Source organism: Grammomys surdaster, unplaced genomic scaffold (assembly GCF_004785775.1).
Source record: "Grammomys surdaster isolate TR1022 unplaced genomic scaffold, NIH_TR_1.0 270, whole genome shotgun sequence".
Classification (NCBI taxonomy): Eukaryota; Metazoa; Chordata; class Mammalia; order Rodentia; family Muridae; genus Grammomys; species Grammomys surdaster.
The window spans coordinates 702,295-722,709 of NW_021604711.1; the positions used below are offsets into that span (position 1 = coordinate 702,295).

General features: G+C 39.1%; 1 protein-coding gene across 2 annotated transcripts in view; it reads left to right on the forward strand.

Moving 5' to 3' along the window:
• The window catches only part of Akap10 (A-kinase anchoring protein 10), a 64,225-nt gene that overhangs the window by 35,416 nt on the left and 8,394 nt on the right, over positions 1 to 20,415 (forward strand). For both annotated transcript variants that reach the window (XM_028776522.1, XM_028776523.1), the window contains 5 exons: positions 19 to 192; positions 3,770 to 3,879; positions 7,142 to 7,224; positions 15,992 to 16,044; positions 16,643 to 16,738. In XM_028776522.1, coding sequence (XP_028632355.1) covers positions 19 to 192; positions 3,770 to 3,879; positions 7,142 to 7,224; positions 15,992 to 16,044; positions 16,643 to 16,738 — 516 coding nt within the window. The remainder of the gene's footprint in view (positions 1 to 18; positions 193 to 3,769; positions 3,880 to 7,141; positions 7,225 to 15,991; positions 16,045 to 16,642; positions 16,739 to 20,415) is intronic.

The window sequence follows — 20,415 nt, forward strand, 5'->3', positions numbered from 1 at the left end:
ATGTTGTTCCTCTTTCAGGTCTTTTTGCCTGGTTTTCTGTCCAGCAATCTTTATTACAAATATTTGAATGATCTTATCCATTCAGTTCGAGGAGATGAATTTCTTGGAGGGAATGTTGCACTGGCTGCTCACGGTTCTGTCTGCCTTCCTGAGGAGTCTCACTCAAGTGGTTCTGATGGCTCCACTGCTCAGGTATTTGCCGATTTCAATCTATCGGTGGGGTGGGAGGTAGAGAGAGCCTTTCCTTCAGATGCCAGCAGCAGGTCCCATTCATACAACCTGCATGACTTTTAGATTGACCTGACTGTGTTGACAGTGACATGTACAGAAAAGCTGGGATCAGGTGGGCTGTGAACTTTGATGGAGATGCATTAGAAGCCCAGAAATTCAGCATATTTATTATACATGGCTAAACAAGGAGGTGGCTTTCTTTTTATATATATACAACTAAATCTCAGTATGGAAGCCTCCGTGGGGTAGCATTCTCAGGCTACAATTATCCACAGAGCAGGAGCTGTGGTTGATATTTTCTGCATACAGCTGTCAATATCCATACTTAGACCAAGGGAAAGCATTGCCATTCCTATGGTTCTGAAGCACTGTGGCCCTTGATATGGCCGTGCTCACAGCAACAGTACACATTCCCTTAGGATGTTCATTCAGGATGTTGTCTGGGATTATAAACACTCCATTTCTAGATTCTTTGTGTGAGTCCTGGGGATGGACCTTAGGTTTATGCTTGCATAGCAAGCACTTCACTATCTCTTCAACCCAGTAACCAAGCTCTGAAGAGCGCTTTTTATAATTTGAGAAATTTTAATAACTGAGTTTAAGATATGTTTTTATTACTAGTGAACTCAGATTGTTTCAATTTATAGCATTTTTAATTTAAATTTAAACACATAATTTAAAACATGATGTGTATGATGTGTGTGTGTGAGTGCAGGCACACATATGTCATGGTGTGAGTGTGGAAGCCAGAGGACAACTTGGATTAGTCAGTTCCAGGTTCTAGGATTGTAACGTGTATCCTTCCTCAGGCTTGCAGGGCGAGCGAGCGCTTTTACCTGCTCATTTGTTTCATTGTCTTTTTTTTCTTACTACTTTTAGGTTTGTTTTGAACTAGAATGCTATGTTATGTCTTTATTTAGAAAAAAAAAATGTTAGATAGCATACCTTACCTGATTCTCACTAAAATCACAGGGATATTCACAAGACAGCAAATCAAAGGGAGGCATTAAGAATTTAACTGAGGGGGCTGGAGAGATGGCTCAGTGGTTAAGAGCACTGACTGCACTTTCAGAGGTCCTGAGTTCAAATCCCAGCAACCACATGGTGGCTCACAACCATCTGTAATGAGATCTGATGCCCTCTTCTGGTGTGTCTGAAGACAATTACAGTGTATTCATATATAATAAATAAATAAATCTTTAAAAAAAAAAAAAAAAGAATTTAACTGAGGACCAGGAGATAGTTCAATTGGAAAGGGCACTTATGGAACCTGAGTTTAATTCACAAAACCCACATAAAGGTTAAGGAAAGAATGTGCTCTACAAAATTCTTCTCCGGACTCTGTATGCCTGTGTTGCCATTTCCACCCCAATGTCATGCAAATATGGACATGTACAATATTTTTTAAGTTATCTGATTTTTTTAAAATGTATATACTGTGTTGAAATTTCATCCATATATATTAAAGTTCTACTCATTATCTTCCCATTTCCCCCTCCTTGTAAGGTTGTGTCTTTTAATTTTTATTTATTTTTGAGACAGGGTCTAACAATGTAGCCTGTCTTCCTAGGGCATGAATGTGTAGACCAGGCTAGCCTGAAACTCACAGATTCACTTGACTGCCTCCTGAGTGCCAGGATTAAAGGCATTCAGCACCATACCCTGGCTGATTCTTAGCTCCTTTCCCTTCCCTTCTCAGATAATTAATACATTTATTTCTTGTTTCCTTCCTTCCCTCCTTCCCTCCCTCCCTCCCTCCTTCCCTCCTTCCCTCCCTCCCTCCCTCCCTCCCTCCCTCCCTCTCTCTTTCCTTCCTTCCTTCTTCCCTCCCTTTCTCCCTCCCTCCCCTCTTTCTTTCTTTTGTTCTTTCTTTCTCTCTCCTTCCTTTCTTTCTCTTTCTCCCTCTCTGTCTCCTGTCTCTCTCTTTTTTCTTTCTTTTCTTCTCCCATCAACTTTTTTCTTTCTAAATCCCCTCCTATTCTCATGTCCTTTCATTGGATGTATGGTGACCCACCCACTCCATTTAATCAGGATTGCCTGCATGAGAATGGGTTGAGGGGATGTTTGCTTGAGTGAAGGTAGTATGTCAGTAGCCCTCACTGAGAGATAGGACTCCACATCTTCCTTCAACTTTAACTGCCTACAACTCTTTTATGAGCCCTGTTCTCCATTCATAGTGGAATGTTGATGGTTCAGGCCTTAGCAGGTAGCCACTGTAGCTGTGAGTCCATGAGTGCAACATCCAGGTTGTGTGCAGAAGAAGCATTTACAGCTTTCCTCCTCATCCTTCAGCTCATCCATTCTTTTTGTGCCTTTTCTGCAAGCTTTCCTAAGTCATGAAGAGATGGTACAGATGTCCCATTTAGGGCTGAACCATCAACAGTCACTTGTTCTCAGGAGGTAGAGCCTTCCCTCCCTTTTTACAGAGCTCTATACTCTGCATTAATTGATTTTAATAAAGTCACATAGGAAATGTAGAGCCAGTGGTTCCTATCTAGTGTTCCTCCCACAGCTTAATGATTTACGTTCATAATTTTCCCACTGCTATTAAGTATACTGAGTCTCAGATAAGTTTCCTTGAAACAAAATTACTCTTTATAAGTTAAGGAAGCTTTTGTGTATAACCCCCCCCACTATAAATTTCATATAGCAAACACAGTGCTAACCTATACCACCAATTAGAGAGGATAGCGATGTACTTGGCTAAAGAGGGTTACATTAGAGTTGGACTACTGAGTATAAGTGCTGAGGCGATGGCTCACTGGTTAAGAGTACTCTAACTCCAGTTCCAGGGAACCCAATACCCTCTTCTGGCCTCTAAGGATACCAGGCAATCATATGGTACACAGACATACATGCAGATAAATACTCATATACATAAAAAGAAGTCCTTGTTAAACCTAAAGTAGACTTGCAAGTCTATGTTTTCTTCTAAGAACTATAGGTTTTTGACTAATTTTAGTTGGTTTTGTATATGGTATAAGATAAATGATTCACTTTATTCTTTTGTTTTATAGAAATTGTTACTGTTGTTATTGTTGTTATTATCGTTATTATTTGACAAGCTCTTAGTATGTAGCTCTGGCTAGCCTAGAACTTGCTATGTAGACTAAATTGGCCTTAAATTCAGAAATCTACCTGCCTTTGCACCATCACACCTCACTGAAAATTGAAAGCATTCACATTCCCTGTAAAGGTTGGGCTTTATGTTTATTAAGTAGCATATCAGGTAAATGCTCAGATGGCTAAGTTTTCTGTATTAGAAAGGTAGTGTTTGAGGCTAGCACATGCGTTGCAGCATAGGTCATTTGGGATGGCAGGTTTGGTGTACAGTACATTTGTGTATGTTGTGCTTTCCTCCTTTCATTGTAACTGTAGAGAGTGTTTCAGAAATGTTGCGTTCACATTCTCTAGTGAAGGAGTTGGATAAACACGCATATTTGGGACGACTTTATACTGGTCTCTAATCTTCCAAACTCAGGACTAGTTTTTTTTTTTTTTAAACTAATATACTACTAATTTATAATTTCTGTTGTAGTCTAGTGTGAAAAAAACCAGTATTAAAATTCTGAAAAATTTTGATGAAGCAATAATTGTGGATGCTGCAAGTCTGGACCCAGAGTCCTTATATCAACGAACATATGCAGGGTAAGCTCAACTCATGTGTAAAATTCAGCCTCTTTTACATTTTTTTTTAAAAAAAATTTAAATGCTCAGCATTTTCACATGCCGTGTAATGTAATAGTTAAAAGGAAGCCAGGCATTGTGACCTACCTTTAATCTCAGCGCTCAAGAGACCAACACAAATGCATCTTTGTAAATTCAAGGCCAGTTTGGTCTCCATAGTGAATTCCAGGCCAGCCAACATTACACAGTGAGATCCTGTCTGAAAAAACAAAACAAACAAAACAAAAAGGATGGTTCTAGGACCAGCAGGCCTGAAACCTGTTAGTTCCTGGAACCATAGTAGAAGGAGAGAATTAACTCTACAAAGTTTTCAACTGACCTCCAGTACATGCTGTGGCAAATGCAAAGCTGAATTCACATACATACCAGGCACATGTATAACAACAATAAATTTACAAAAAAAAAAAAAGTATTTTTAAAGGAAGGCCATGGAGGGCTTCTTGAGTTTTCAGTTCTGTCTATGACTAGGCATGCTACTCAGTCTTCTAGTGACTCAGATGTAACACTCCAACTCACTGAAGGACATAAATGAAGTAATGTATGAAAAGCTTTTAAAATAGTGTCCGATGTCTAGGAAGCATTGGATGCACACCATTCCATCAGCACTCCACTCCTGTGTCCCAGATCGATGATATCATAGTTACATATTGCAGTCTCGGCTATCTGCTGAGACACATTCCACCTGGTTTACATTTTACCTGTTTTATTTATTCACTTATTTACTTTGAGAAATGGTCTCACTATGTAGTCTTAAATGGTCTGGAATTCAGTACATAGACGAGGCTCATAGAGATCTGCCAGCCTCAGCTTCCCAAAGGCAGGGGTTAGAGGTATGTGCCACCATGTCTGGTCACTTTAGCTTTTTAAAAGTCTTGATCTTAAAATTAAAAATAGGAACAAAAATAAAAAGTAAAAAAAAAAAAAAAAAAAAGATGCTGAGGTTACTTGAGTGTTGCATAGTTAATACTTAAGAAACTGAGTTATTTCTCTGTATTTGAGAATGAACTTGGTTGTTCTTTTGAGCCTAGAGTGAAACGACAGTAAGATGTTTCACTTTCTGAAATATCTTATAAAGTGACTTCCTTCTTAAGTATATTTGATGGCTGTATAAACCCTGCTCTGTGTATGTGTATCACCCCTACCCATGGAGTGTTTGATGAGCATATAAACATATATGGATTTGATTACTGACCCTGTTCTGTCCTTGATCTTAGCAGTTTGTGAAAGGAATTTCACCACGCCTTAATGTTTTTGTCAGAAATTAACAGTGGCATTTGGATGACTGAGAAGTCTAGGAAAAACCTTGAAGGAAAACAAAAACTTTAATCACAGTCTTTGAATATTCACATTATCTGTGTCAACTTTGTGATAACTTTTTTTGTGTGTATGTGTGACTGTGCATATGTGGTCACACATGTCATGATACAGATGTGGAGGTTAGAATACCACTTTGTTGAGTTGGTTTTGTCTTCTCACTGGTATATGGGTTTGAATTCTGGTTTCCAGGCTTGCTGCTAAAAGGCCTTTACTCACCAAGCCGTCTTGCCTGCCTAGCTTTAAGTCATGTTTAGCAATCATAGTGGTCTTTTAAAAATGGTAGATGAAGTGCTTCCTGTGCAAGTGTGTGGACCTGAGTCCACACACCTTCATAAAAAAGCCACACGTAGGTTGGTTTTCATTTCAGACTGGAGAAACAGAAGGATACCTGGGGCACATTGGCCATCCAGTCTAACTGAATCAACAAACTCAACCAGGGTTCTGTTCAGTTTTGAGGCCTGGCTCAAAAAGTAAGGTGGATCAGGCCAGTTGGCTCAGTGGGTAAAGGCAATTGCTGCTAAGCCTGACTACCTGAGTTCAGTCCCTGAGACCCACATGGTGGAAGGAGAGAACTGACTGCTGTAAGTTTTCCTTTGACCTAAAGCAGGTGTCATGTTGTATGAACCTCCCGCTCTCCAACTACATATATAAATACACTGGATACAATTTTAAGACATTAGTAGATACAGTGGAAAATGATTGATGAAAACACCTGAAATCAGCCTCTGGCTTCCATACATACACATGTGTACACACACACACACCCTGAACAAAGTCCACATGAGCTCTTTCTTGAAGATGAAATTTAATATTGGTAGCTGATGGCTCATGTCTTTAGTTGCAGCAGAGGCAGGCAAATATTGTCTCTCTAGCAAGTTTAGCAAGTTCCAGGACAGCCAGGGCTACATAGAGACCCTGTCTCACAAAAAAGAAAAAGAAGAAAAAGAAAAAGAAAGAAAGAAAGAGAGAGAGAGAGAGAAAGAAAGAAAGAGAAAGAAAGAAGAAAGAAAGAGAGAGAGAAATTCCTAGCAGTCTCAGTTGCAAAATTTAGTTGAATTTAGTACTTTTATGTAAAAATGTACATTACATAAGTTTTTCCCAAGGCAAATACATTTGTATCTACTGGTATACTGACATACATACACGGCATATATGAGATGAGAATGCCTAGAAAGAGTATCTGTAAAATAAGACCCCTTTTCCAAAGTAAAAGAATACATAGGTACCAGAACACATTCTTCTTTTAAATTGTAATTACAAATAGATAGCTTTGCTGTTTCTGTTTGTTTGTTTCATTTTTAAATAAAAAATGAGCTTGTTGCTGTAAGCACACATAGCTTGTTGTCCACTGTAATCACTCACAAGTGCTGTTCTCCTCTCCCGCTCAGGTCATTGCTGTAAACTCTGTCACAGCACTGTCCACTGCTCATTTCCTACAATAATAGTATACTGTGTTCTGCTTAGTGACTGCATTCATGAGTTTAGGGGAGGGGTTTGGTTGGTTGTTTTAGTTTTGTTTGGTCTTCAGTAGTTCGGATTGGTCCTGGGGCCTCACCTGTGCTGGCATACATTGTACCTCAGAACTACAGTTTTATCCTGGATTTGTCATCTTTCTGATCATGTAGAGCAAATCAGACTTTTTTATTTCTTCTTTTGCAAAATTGTCTTGGCTAGTCTTGTGCCTATTCTCTGTATGAATTTTACAACTGTAAATCACCTAGTGTTATGTTTCATAAACCCTTTTAGACTTAGAGTCTTTCAGTCGCTATGAAAAGAAGCTCTATTTCAAATAAGCCTCACTTTGAATAACTTGAATCATTATGAGCTGTGGCTCCAGCTTTTGAGCTTTAGATATCTATTTAACTTTGAATTTTAGAAATGATATTTGTGTTTTCATTGTGTTTAGGAAGATGTCCTTTGGGAGAGTTAGTGACTTGGGGCAGTTCATCCGAGAGTCTGAGCCTGAACCTGATGTGAAGAAATCAAAAGGTTGTATGTAGTTTTTTTATTTTTCATTTAAGCTTTTGCTCACATTAGATACTAACTATAAGTGAAGGACTATTAGAAGGTTTAAAGTGGTTGTATCTACCATGTTTTTACACTGTTTTTATAGTTAAACCTGCATGTGAGGAATTTGTATACCTCTACAAAAATCTCATCCTTTGAATAAAAAGTTATTGAACTTGCCTTTACCACTACAGAAAGCATAGCAGTAGGAGTGTACAGGTCCTTGTAGCTGATCTTGTAACTCTTTAGTTTCTTAAATTTCCTCAGTTACTGAAAATTATTATGAAATATGTATAGAAGATAATAAGTTAAAATCTGAAGCCTTTGTCTAACGGTCTGTAAAAGAAGAGTGGCTTGGTGAAGCCTTAAGATTTAGACTAAAACCTTTTTTCTCGTTTTTGTTTTGTGTGTATGTGGTATGTGGTTTATGTTCACTCACCCACACAGGCAGGAGTGGAAACCAGAGATTGATGTAGGTGTGTTTTCCTTAGTGATTTCTTCACCTTACTGTTTGAAACAGGGTCTCTAACAAAACTAGAAACTTGTCTTTCAGCTAGGCTAGCTGGCTAATCCCTTCCAGCCATCTCCACCACCTTATACCCAGTAGGGAGGTTCCAGGGGTGTACCACTACACCTGACTGTTTATGTAGGATCTGGGTTCTGAATACCTTGAGCACTTTGCCCACTGAGACCCCCTCCTCAGCCCCTCAAGTTTGTTTCCGCTCAGGTGACCCCCCCCACACACCTTTTTTTCCTTATCGCCCTAGCTGGCCTAGAACTCAGATATGCATCTGCCTTAGCCTACTCAGTGCTGAAATTAAAGGTGTATATGCACCACAACACCTGGCTACTCTTTCAAGAGTTTTTTCATAAAAATGCATTCTTTATGACTGATTCTAGTTCCAGACAATTGATTCACACAGGAAAATTTTGGGGACAAATATGAATCCATTCACATGACATCTTGGCATCATTGTTGGATCAACTGTACTGTATTGAGTTAATGATACTAACTTTGTAAAAAGAAAATGCCCACTTTATTAGGTTTAAAATAGAAGCTGTTGTTACTTTTCCTTTTGGATTTAATAGCACTGCTTTCCCTATTTTTAAATTTGGTTTGTTTTTTCTCTTCTTAATGTGGGGTGTGTGTGCGTGTAATGTTGAGAAATGAGTGTGGGCATCTCCCCCCCTCCTCTCTAGTTTACCATTAGGATTGTATTCACACAGTAGCACACCTGGTTATCACATGGGTGCTGAGGATGGGACTCAGGTTCTCACACTTGCACTGCAAGAGCTTCACTCGCTGAGCCATCTCCCAGTTCCTTAATGCAATTATATTTTGATAAAGAATTTTACTGCTGTTTTGATGCATGATCTACTCTTTTATACATTTATACATTTTCAAAGAAAAAAATGCCAAAGTTATTGAAGTAATAAAGAACAAGAGAGTCTGTTTTCTAGTTGACTTTATTTGCCCAAATAATCAATTTATTTCCTGTTTCATCAGAGATGTCCAAGGTTCGAAAAGAGTGTAGAGAGTAAAGAAAAATGTAGCACATTTTTTTTGAATGCCAGGGTACACCCATTTCCTGGTCATGTTAAGCATTGTTTTACCACTGAGCTGTACCCATAGCCCAAAAAGTGATTTTTGAGTTCTTCTTTATCTCTACTCATTCTAATTATTTAGTCTTTTCATATCATTTATTCTGAAGACTAATGAAGTATCTACTGTGCCTATGGCACTCTCAGGCATAGGAGGAAACAGGCATTCTGTTTTCTGTTTAGCTGTGTTCTCTGTGTAACTCATGTGACAGTGAAGGAGACTGTAAACACAGCTTATACACATGGTTAATACTTAGCTATAAGCATAAAATGCAGGGTAAGGGATTGTCAGAAGTGGGAAGTAGTCTTTGCAAGGTAATCTTCAGGAAAGTTAGCCTCAGCTTAGGGTGGGCCAAGGTTCCAGGAGAGAGGTTTCTGTCCAGCAGTGGCTCAGTTGAAGGAATGTGTAGAGGGCTGACTTGGAGTATATCACATTGTCTTAGTTAGGGTTTTACTGCTGTGAACAGACAGCATGACCAAGGCAAGTCTTATAAAGGACAACATTTAATTGGGGCTGACTTACAGGTTCAGAGGTTTAGCTCGAGAGAGTTGGGTACATCCTATTCTGTCAGATCTTTCTGATTTGTCATTTGTCTTCCACTCAATTAGACATCACTTTTTTTTTTAATAATTTATTTTTTCTCAAATCGTAATTCATTCACACAGGGGTTATAAACACAGAAAAGCAGGATGTGGGGAAGGGAATGACACTGGAGTATAGGTGTTCAGGGGGAATACAGATATCTTTAGAACCAGGTATCAGCTGGGTGAAGGTTCAGGGGACAAAGTCACTATGACTCTGCCTATGACTCGCTTGTCCTTATTTAAGTTGGTATTGTCTGCCAAAGCTACCTATTTACAAGGTCTATGACTATTTAGGCTTGTAAATTTCCACAAAAGCTGCCTGTTTACATTAGCTTATAGCCATCTGTTTCAATGTTTTTCCACTGAGACCCAAGACTTGGTGTTAGTATACATGTATGACAGGCCTATTGCTGATTTTAGGCCTATGGCTGATTTTAGGCCTTCAGTGTGTAAGCAGGACTGCCCCTGACATCTCCTCCCTTCTCTAAGTATATAAGGGCTGTGACAATTCTAATCTTGCGAAGGCGGGGATAGAGGCCTGACCTCCAGTATTTGAAGGGGACCTTGTAATGGCTCCAGTCCCCCTGTCGTTGTCCAGTGAGGCATGAGGGCCATACCCATCCCGATAGACATCACTTTCAAACATGGCTGCTTCCCTCTACAAATGAACTTACTTTCATTCTTTGGGATTAAAAGTATGTACTAAGGGTGTGTCTGTATTCCAGCCAGGGGATGTAAAAATATGTGCCAAGACCTGAGCCTCATACAACTAGAAACAGGGTTTTTGTTTGTTTGTTTGTTTGTTTTGTTTTTCCCAGTAAACAGCACAATCTCACAGTGTGATAAAATATTCTGCAACATTTTGGAAATAGAACATAGCAGTTGAAGAGAAGTAGAAAGGCATCTTGCCAGCACCTAAGCCATGAGTGGTGGTGCTTATGAGTTAGACACATAGTAGAAGAGCAGTTTGACTTGTGTTATAGTAGAAAAACAGGTAACAAGATTACATCTCTGCCAGCAGTTACATCCATTAAGGTATTTATGGGTTTTGGTTTGTTAGAATTTGCACATGTGTGTATATGTACCATGTGCATGCCTGGTAAGTATGGAGGGCAGAACAGAGTTGTGAGGTTTGAAATTGGAATTCCAGATGATTGTGAACTACCATGTGGTGCTGAGAACTGAACTCAGGTCCTCTGCAAGAGCAACAAGTGCTTGTAACCTCTGATCCAACTCTCCGTCTGGTTACTTGAATTTTTAATCAAAATATATTACATGAAATGATGACTAGGAAATTAGGCAGTTTATATGTACAACAAACTGTATATGTGTATACATGAGAGTTTCCACTGCTACTTCCTTTGGTTGTCAAGATGGCTCTTTAAGTCACTTATGCTTTGGGGATACAGGAGCATACAGATTGATTGTGTTACACTCAGAAAATACTTCAGTCATCTTGAATACTAAACATTATACTAAATGCCAGAGCTATAAATAAAAGAATGTCGTCTGTCAGGTTTTCTTGTCTTGTTTCCTTTCTTAGGCCTCTGACCTGTTAAACATATCAGGCTAATCCCAGAATTCTCCACCTCCATGCTACTCAGTATATTCTCCTTGTTATTTCTTGTACTGGAAATTATACATTTGGTAGGAAATGTTTATATATGGTATTGTTCAAAGACTCTCCATGTTGGTATGGTGGCACACTCCTTTAATCCCAACATTTGGGCAGCAGAGGCAAAGGTAGGTGGATTGATTGAGTTTGAGGCCAGCCTGGTCTACAGTGGTGAGTTCCAGGCCAAAATTTGAGCCTCTCCATAATATTGAAATTATATATTAAAATACCACTTGAAAAGATCTTCAGGAAGTTGAGTAGCAATTAAGCATGCAAAGTGGAGGGGCATGCAATTTTACACATCATCCCCCTTATCTCCACTGTGAAGCAATCACTGAAGACTGAACTAGAGAATGCAGCATGGTTGAGGTATCTGTGCACATTTTACTGCTTCATCATCCACTTATTCCTTCCTGGGGCAACCTACTGCACTTGAAATAAAGTTTGTCTGTCCTTTCTGTTGTAACCCATGACTACCCTCTTCTGGCTTCTACTTTGAACTATTCCTTTTTTCACAAGCCAAGCTCTAAATGAGCTGTCCTTTGCAGTTCTGATGTTTCTGCCTTCATGCAGCCTTTTGTAGTTGCCCTGCTGTGGACTGTGTGCAGTGATTGGCTCCTCCTCATCTCACTTTTCTCTCTTCAAAAAGCTTTCCTTGCCTGCACAAGCCATCAGCTTACTGTTGTATACTTACTCCTGTGTAACTACAGCATCAGCACTGAGAATTCAGTGGTCTTGTCTTAACCTTTATTTGGCAATATATTCCTTGTTTCTAAAATTGTGTGCAGCAGATATTAATCAACATTTGTTGGCAAATTAATTTTAAATTTTAATTGGTAATTATTTGAGTGATAAAATTAGAAGGTATATTTATTTCAAAACAAAGTCATTTTTTAAAACTAGGTTGCCTTTTGCACAGATAAGTAAGTTTTCTCATCTGCATAGCCTTTTTGATTACAGAAAGAAGTCCTTCCTCCCTGCTCAGACTTGAATAGTGGATACTTTCTAGAATTTTTAAGCTCATAGAGTTTAGATGATGTATCTGTATATATGCTTACTCCTATAAATGAAGAAACTGGAAACTCAGGAGGCTGTGGTTTTAGTGATCACAGCAGATTAATGGTTTGTTGTCTTATCATAAAGTAATCTATCAAAAACAACTAAAGGAAGAAAGAGCTTATTCTTCTCCCAAGCAAGGGTACAGTCCATCGTGGCAAGGAGCTCGAGGCAGGAGCTTGGAGCATCTGGCCACCTCAGATCCACAGCCAGGAGCCTGAAGGATGGCACATGCAGTTACTCAATTCCCTTTCCTCATTTGTACAGTCCAGAACCCCAGCCAGAGAGTGGTACCCCCCTCCCCTCACTGGGCAGGACTTCCCTTGAATTCTAGGTTCAGCCAGGTTTCACAGTTAACATGATCTTCACAAATAGCATCTCTAGGGTTTTGGCTCAGAATATCTTCGGCAAGAGTTTATAGTTCAACTCCCTTTGAGTTTTTGTCATTTATAGGCCAGCAGTTCTGATTTGGCTTTTGAAACCCTGGTGAACAGACCACTGTTGTAGTAAATGTTTAATCTCAATCAAGGGTTTGTCCCGCCTTTGATTATTCAGTTTCCAGATAAAAGACACACAGCCTTTATATTTATAATAAGACTTTATAGCACTAGAGCTAGTCAGTTAGCTACCCTCTAAGCTATTAGAATTTACTTCGTTATCAATAACCCTGAGTTAGAACTTGTCATGTTCCCTCTGGGCAACTCTTAACTCCAGTTGGCCAGCCCTCATGGCCATGTTTTCATGATTCCTGCCCCATGTCATCTTGTCCTCTCTTCATTTTCTCTCTCTCTCCTCTGGTGGTCTCTTGCCTCTGACCCCAACCCCGAAAGCAAAACCTCTGCTTATCTCTCTTCTTCCCAGCTATAGATTGTAGGCAATTTTATTCATCAATCAGGGATAACTTAGGGGACAAGGTTACACTGTGTCACTTGAGTCTATGTGCCAATTCTCCAGGGGCAACCAGGCCTTGGAGGCTAGTATTTAGCATTACAGCACATAGCAAAAGACCTTGTGAGAGCACAGAGAAAAATATTCAGTTTTGAGAAAGTCTCTAGCAACTTGTCTCAGTGAGTAAAGATGCTTGCTGTGGCAGGCTGAATTCAATCCCCCGAATGCACGCTAGCTCCAAAAAACTGCTCTCTGAGCTCTATACTTGGATCATAGAACATTTGTGCCCCCCAGTGGTAGTGGTAGTAATAACATTAATAATAATTAGTGATAAAGGATGTTTTTAATTTTTAAAAAAGGTTTGTGTATATCTTGGAGGTTTGTGAGACTATGTGAACTTCTGTTTCAGGGAAAACAAAGTAAGTTGAGAAGTTATATTTTTAAAAAATAGCAAGTGGCTAGGGAGATGGCTTAGAAGGACACTTTCTGCCCTTGTAGAGAACTCAAGTTTGGTTCCCAGCATTCAAAGGCAGGTGTCTCACAACCATCTCTAACTCCAGCTCCAGGAGATCTGACACTTCTGTGGACACACACACACACAATTTAAAAATAATAAAAATAGCTAGATATGGGCTGGAGAGATGGCTCAGTGGTTAAGAGCACTGACTGCTCTTTCAGAGGTCCTGAGTTCAAATTCCAGCAACCACATGGTGACTCACAACCATCTGTAATGTGATTCAGTGCCCTCTTCTGGTGTGTCTGAAGACAATAACAGTGTAGTCATATGCATAAAATAAATAATTATTTTTTTAAAAAAAGAAAATAATAGCTAGATATGGTGGCTCATACCTGTAGTCCTAGTACTTAGGAGGCAGAAGCAGATGGTTCTCTGAGCTCAAGGCCAGGCTTGTCTACAAAGCAAGTTCCAAGATAGCCAGCACCACACAGAGAAAGCCTGTCTCAAAACAACACCAACACTAATCTTGAAATAATAACAAGAAAGAATTACAAAAAGATGTGAGCGTGTATACCTTCACGGGCCCCTCTTACGTCTGTCTTGGGAGAGCCCTTCCATGGCTCGTTAAGGAGATTCAACTAGTAACTAGTAGGTGCTGAGTTTCAGAGCTGACTGATGACTGGGATCCTTTCTCTGGTGGTAAAATTGAAGGAAATAGTGCTGGAAGAGAGGTAGCTGTCAAGAAGATGACCAGTCTGCAGACTGGGATGGGGTTTGAATGAGATAAGGATTATAAGGAAGAGTCTAGACAAGGTTCAGTCGAGAGGTTGCAATCTCAGGTGAAGTTTGGTGGCAGATTTCATATGTGAATGAAGAAGGTGTTTGTGTTGTTTGTTTCTGGCTAATATTACTGCATTGAAGTCAAAGGCTCCTACATACTAGACAAGGATCTTATCGTGGGATTAAATAAAAGAGAGACAGTAGAGGAGAAACAAATAAGGTTGAGTGGGAGGCACATAAGCTTTGTTAGAGTATATTACATCTGAAATGCCTATTAGATCATTTAGAAGTATAGATTTGTGGCAAACAGAGGAGGTTCTTCTTTGTTGGCATATAGGAAGTTTAAAGCCATGGGAAGGGATGAGATACATCAAAGAAAATAGATTAATAAAAGAGGTTGGCAGTATTATCCTGAAGAAGTGGTAGGATGGGTACTGGAAAGTGTCAGCGAAGGGGACTACTCACTGCATATGTCTGCAAATCAGCCTAACAGGAGAGTCGAGTAGGACCTATGTAATTCAGCAGCTGTGTGAGAATTTAGTATTGTGGCCTTATTGCCTCTGCTAGGCAATAACTGAGGATCAGACTAGTATTTAAAACCTTAAAGTGAGTACTAGAGATAGTACTCTTAAGAGTTCTTGCTGCCTGTGGAAGACTGGAATCTGGCTTCCAGCATCCACACGTGGTGGTTCAAAACCGCCTATAACTCCATCTCCAGGGGATCCAGTGCTTCTGGCTTCAATGAAATTCTTCACTCACATGCACAGACAAATAATAACAAATAAGTAAATCTTTTTTTTTGTTGTTGTTGGTGTTTTGGGGTTTTTTTTTTGTTTTTTTTGTTTTTTGTTTTTTGTTTTTTTGGTTTTTTTTTTGTTGTTGTTGTTTTTGAGACAGGGTCTTTCTTTTGTAGCTCTTGGATGTCACTGTGTATATAGACCAGGCCAGCCTTAAACTCAAACTTATCTGCCTCAGCCAAGTGCTGAGGTTAAAGCTGTGTACCACCACTGCCTAGCAATTTTTTTCTTCTAAGAAAAACCTTCAACGATAAAAAGTATTGAAGGAAAAAGATCTGGATTTTGTATTTTTCGTAATGCTATGTCTGGGCTCATCTGTGTTAATGAATCTTAAGAATTAATCTACTGGGGCTTAAGAGATGGTTCAGGGAATGAAGGCATTTGTGCCAAACGTGACACCCTTTGTTCAGTTCTCAGGTCACATGTGCTGAAGGAAAGAACCATTTCTCTAAGTTGTCCTCTGATCTCTACACTTACACTTTCCCACCAACCCCAATCAATCAATGAAAGGAAGGAAGGAAGGAAGGAAGGAAGGAAGGAAGGAAGGAAGGAAGGAAGGAAGGATATTTCCTTTCTTTAAAAATAAATGAATACATAAAATGTTTATTTAAAGAAAAGAAATATTTGAAGGAATCCTTTAAACTGAAGAGGAAAACAAATCCTTCTGTCAGTCTCCTGATGTGTTGGTAGATTCTTACACCAAAACATTATGTTGATTAAGGTGTTTGTTTGTTTGTTTGTTTTCAATGTTTACTACAAGACTAACATTAGCCTCTTCATCTGATAAGAAAAGTAGAAGAAAACTCCAGACCTGAAACAGCTCTTCAGAAGCATTTTTAAATCACAGTTTTCACAAAGTTAAAAACACTCTGTTATAAAAGCAATGCATGTATAAGTGGCATCTCCTAAAAACATGTGTAATGTAAGATTACACTTGAATTCCATATTCATTTTGGCTTTGTTTACTAGGATTCATGTTCTCACAAGCTATGAAGAAGTGGGTTCAAGGAAATACTGATGAGGTATGTCTTTAGGAAATTCTCATAGAAGCAAAAGTCCTGCCCTTGTCTAAGGAAGGCTCCATGTTCTCCTCTTTTGGTTTCCTTATAATGCAGACCATATCCGTGTTCTTGTACCCTGGTTGTAACAAGAAACGCTCTTTTACATTTAGTCAATGCTTGGTGTGAACAGTAAAAGTATCGTCAATCCAGAGACTATGGCCACATAATTTATGATACAAACCTAGGCTCAGGTTTCCATAACTGCACCAGGTCATGAGTGCAGAGACAAAAGTTGAGATGCTTTCTTGTCATTTTCGGTTGAGGAAGCTTGCTTTGGATTGGTTAAGTACATTGAGAGATGAGAGTCAAAAAAAAAAAAAAGTGTTCTGTCTGACCATCAAACATAGAAAGTAGTTGTGATGTTGGCTACTTACTCGGTAGCTGACCCTGAAAGACACTGAATGTCATATTTATATATCATAGTCAGAGGTACCCAGATTCTTGGACATATTGGAAGGTGCTTTTTATCTATTGGTAAGCATGGTTAGATGTCCAGCTATATGTATTTTGATCCTCCTGACTAATGGTTATTATCAACAGTTTGAATTACTTCTTTCAGGCCCAAGAAGAGCTAGCTTGGAAGATTGCAAAAATGATAGTGAGTGATGTTATGCAGCAGGCACACCATGATCAACCACTAGAGAAGTCTACAAAGGTAAGGGTTACTTCTATTCTGACATAGCCTTTTTCTGGTGTTGTTGGTTTGAGACAGGGTCAAAATGTAACCTGGGCTAGCCTCAAAGTCTTGTGGCCAGTTCACCTGGACCTTCTGATCCTCCCACTTCTACCTCCTAACTGCTGGAATTATATTATCATCACAACTAGTTTGTACAGTGCTGAGGAGCGACCCTTGGGCTTTGTGAATGTTAGGCAAACACTTATAACAACTGAACTGTATTTCTGCTCTTGACCTAGCTTTTGTAAAATCATAAACATGCATGCATGCACACACATACATACACACACACACACCCATTAGGATCCTTCTGTATTTGGCTCTGAAGAATTAACTACTATAGAAAGTACCTTTCTCATCATAAGGCACTGCAAGGCTGATGAACTAAGTGCAAACTGTTTCTAGATCGTGGACATTGAGAATATGGGACTGTAATCCCTGAAAGGAGTAGGACTGAAGTGAGCCCTAGCCCACTGTTGAAAATTGGCTTCTGAAATAGAGAAGGCTAATCTGAACAGATCCCAGGAGATTTGCTGAACTGAGAAATTAAAAGGAAAGTTTAGAGAGGAAAAGCTTGATGCAGTTATTTATAACAGTTATGAGACAGAACCTCAGAAAAGAAGATACTGTCCAGAAAATAAAAGGTACAGAGAACTTGAGGAGGGCCTCAAGTCATTGGCCTGGACAGAAACCAATCTGCATGGATGTGGAAGAAAATGCTTATCTCTAAGACAACCCCCAAAAAGTTACATGCCAAATGATGCCTGAAAGACAGGGCTAGGAATAGTTGATGTTTCTTCTGGCTACAGTAATAGCACAAAGGATACAGAACAGTGGGGACTTGTGTCTTAATACTTGAGCTAAGTGAGTCCTAATAGACCTCAACAAAATTTAAAAGTAGTTTGGAAGGATCAGACTAATCTCTAAGTAACAACTGTATGCTAAAACAAAAGCTAGTCCTCTTTAATGGAACATGAGTAAAGGTGGAAAGAGAGGGCTGAGTGACAAAGTTGTTCTGAGCTCCACAGCCTGTTGTAGCAGATTCACCACCTGCACAGGGGCATACAGACTCAAAAAATATAATATGGAATAAAATTTTATAAGAATGTCAAGGCAATCCAGGCAGTGGTGGTGCATACCTTTAATCCTAGCACTTGGGAGGCAGAGGCAGGCAAATTTCTGAGTTTGAGGCCAACCTTGTCTACAGAGTGAGTTCCAGGACAACCAGGGCTACACAGAGAAACTCTGTCTGGAAAAACAAACAATAACAACAAAAAAAAAAAAAGAATGTCAAGGCAATTGCTTCTCTGCCTTTTGGCTAAGATCAAGTGAAGAATGTCAAGGCAAACAATTTAATGGGGAGAAATAGAAGATAGGTTATAAAAATCAAGGTTCTTGAAATAAGAAATCATATTAGAAGTGGAAAATAACTCTGAATGGAATCATTTGCCATTTAGGAGCTACAAGAAAAAATTCCCTGAAAAGCATATAAACTCCTGCATGAAGACAAACAGAAAAAGACTGGAAATGTAAAAAAATAAATAAATAAAAATAATTCTATTGGATGATGTGATACCATCTAATAAACATTTGAGACACAAATGCAGAAAAAAATACCTGAAAAAAATAATTAATACATGAAGACATGATTAAAAAGTTCCAGATTTAATGAAAGCTGTAAATCTATATATACAGAAGTAATATAAATATAAACAAAATACTAGAACACATAACATAAATTTTGGATTCCAGTAATAAAAGGATATTTAGAATAGCTGGAGGTGTATTACATGTCCAGATAAGAACAGCCAATCCCAACAAAGGAAGAGAACTTCAGACTAATCTCCCTTATGAACATCAATGCAAAAATGCTCAATAAAATTCTAGCAAACAGAATCCAAGAACACATCAAAACAATCATCCATCATGATCAAGTAGGCTTTATCTCAGGAATGCAGGGATGGTTCAATATTTGGAAATCCATCAATGTAATCCACTATATAAACAAACTCAAAGAAAAAAACCACATGATCGTCTCACTAGATGCTGAGAAAGCATTTGACAAAATTCAACATCCCTTCATGATAAAAGTCTTGGAAAGATCAGGAATTCAAGGCCCCTACCTACACATAGTAAAACCAATATACAGCAAACCAGTAGCCAACATCAAGCTAAATGGAGAGAAACTTGAAGCAATCCCACTAAGATCAGGGACTAGACAAGGCTGCCCACTCTCCCCCTACCTATTCAATATAGTACTGGAAGTCCTAGCCAGAGCAAACAACAAAAAGAAGTCAAAGGGATACAAATAGGAAAGGAAGAAGTGAAAATATCACTATTTGCAGATGATATGATAGTATACTTAAGTGACCCCAAAACTTCCACCAGAGAACTCCTAAACCTGATAAACAATTTCAGCAAAGTGGCTGGTTATAAAATCAACTCAAACAAATCAGTGGCCTCCTTCTCCATGAAAGATAAACAGGCTGAAAAAGAAATTAGGGAAATGACACCCTTCACAATAGTCACAAATAATATAAAATACCTTAGTGTGAATCCGAACCAAGCAAGTGAAAAATTTGTATGACAAGAACTTCAAGTCTCTGAAGAAAGAAATCAAAGATCTCAGAAGATGGAAAGATCTCCCGCGCTCATGGATTGGCAGGATTAATATAGTAAAAATGACCATCTTGCCAAAAGCAATCTACTCCAGACAACCAAATAACCCTATTAAAAAAATGGGGTATAGCGCTTAACAAAGAATTTTCTTTTTTATTTTTTTCCCAAAGGGGAGAGGGTTTATTCAGAGGGCAAAAGTGGGGAGAGAAACGGGAGAAGATGATGGAGGAAAAGGAGAGAGAGAGAGAGGAGAGAAGTGGAGAAGTAGAGGCCATGACCATGTGGAGAGTGGAGGAAGGGAAGGGGAGAGGGGTGAGGGGACAGAGAAGCTAGAAGCAAAAGAGCAGGAGAGCAAGAGAACAAAGAATCTTCAACTGAGGAAACTCAAATGGCCAAGAAGCACCTAAAGAAATGTTCAGTATCCTTAGTCATCAGGGAAATGCAAATCAAAACAACCCTGAGATTCCATCTCACACCAGTCAGAATGGCTAAGATTAAAAACTCAGGTGATAGTAGATGCTGGCGAGGGTGTGGAGAAAGAGGAACACTTTTCTATTGTTGGTGGGACTGCAAGATGGTGCAACCACTTTGGAAATCAGTCTGGCGGTTCCTCAGAAAATTAGACATAGCTTTCTCTGAGGATCCAGCTATACCACTCCTGGGCATATACCCAGAAGATGTTCTAACATATAACAAGGACATATGCTCAACTATGTTCGTAGCAGCCTTATTTATAATAGCCAGAAGCTGGAAAGAACCCAGATGTCCTTCAACTGAGGAATGGATAAAAAAAAATGTGGTATATTTACACACTGGAGTATTACTCAGCTATTAAAAACAATGAATTCCTAGGTAAATGGATGGAACTAGAAAATATCATCCTGAGTGAGGTAAGCCAATCACAAAAGAACACACATGGTATTCACTCACTGATTATTGGATATTACCCGAGAACCTTGAAATATTCAAGATTCAACTCACAGGCCACATGAAGCTCATGAAGAAGGAAGATCAAGTGGGGGTGATTTGGTCCTTCT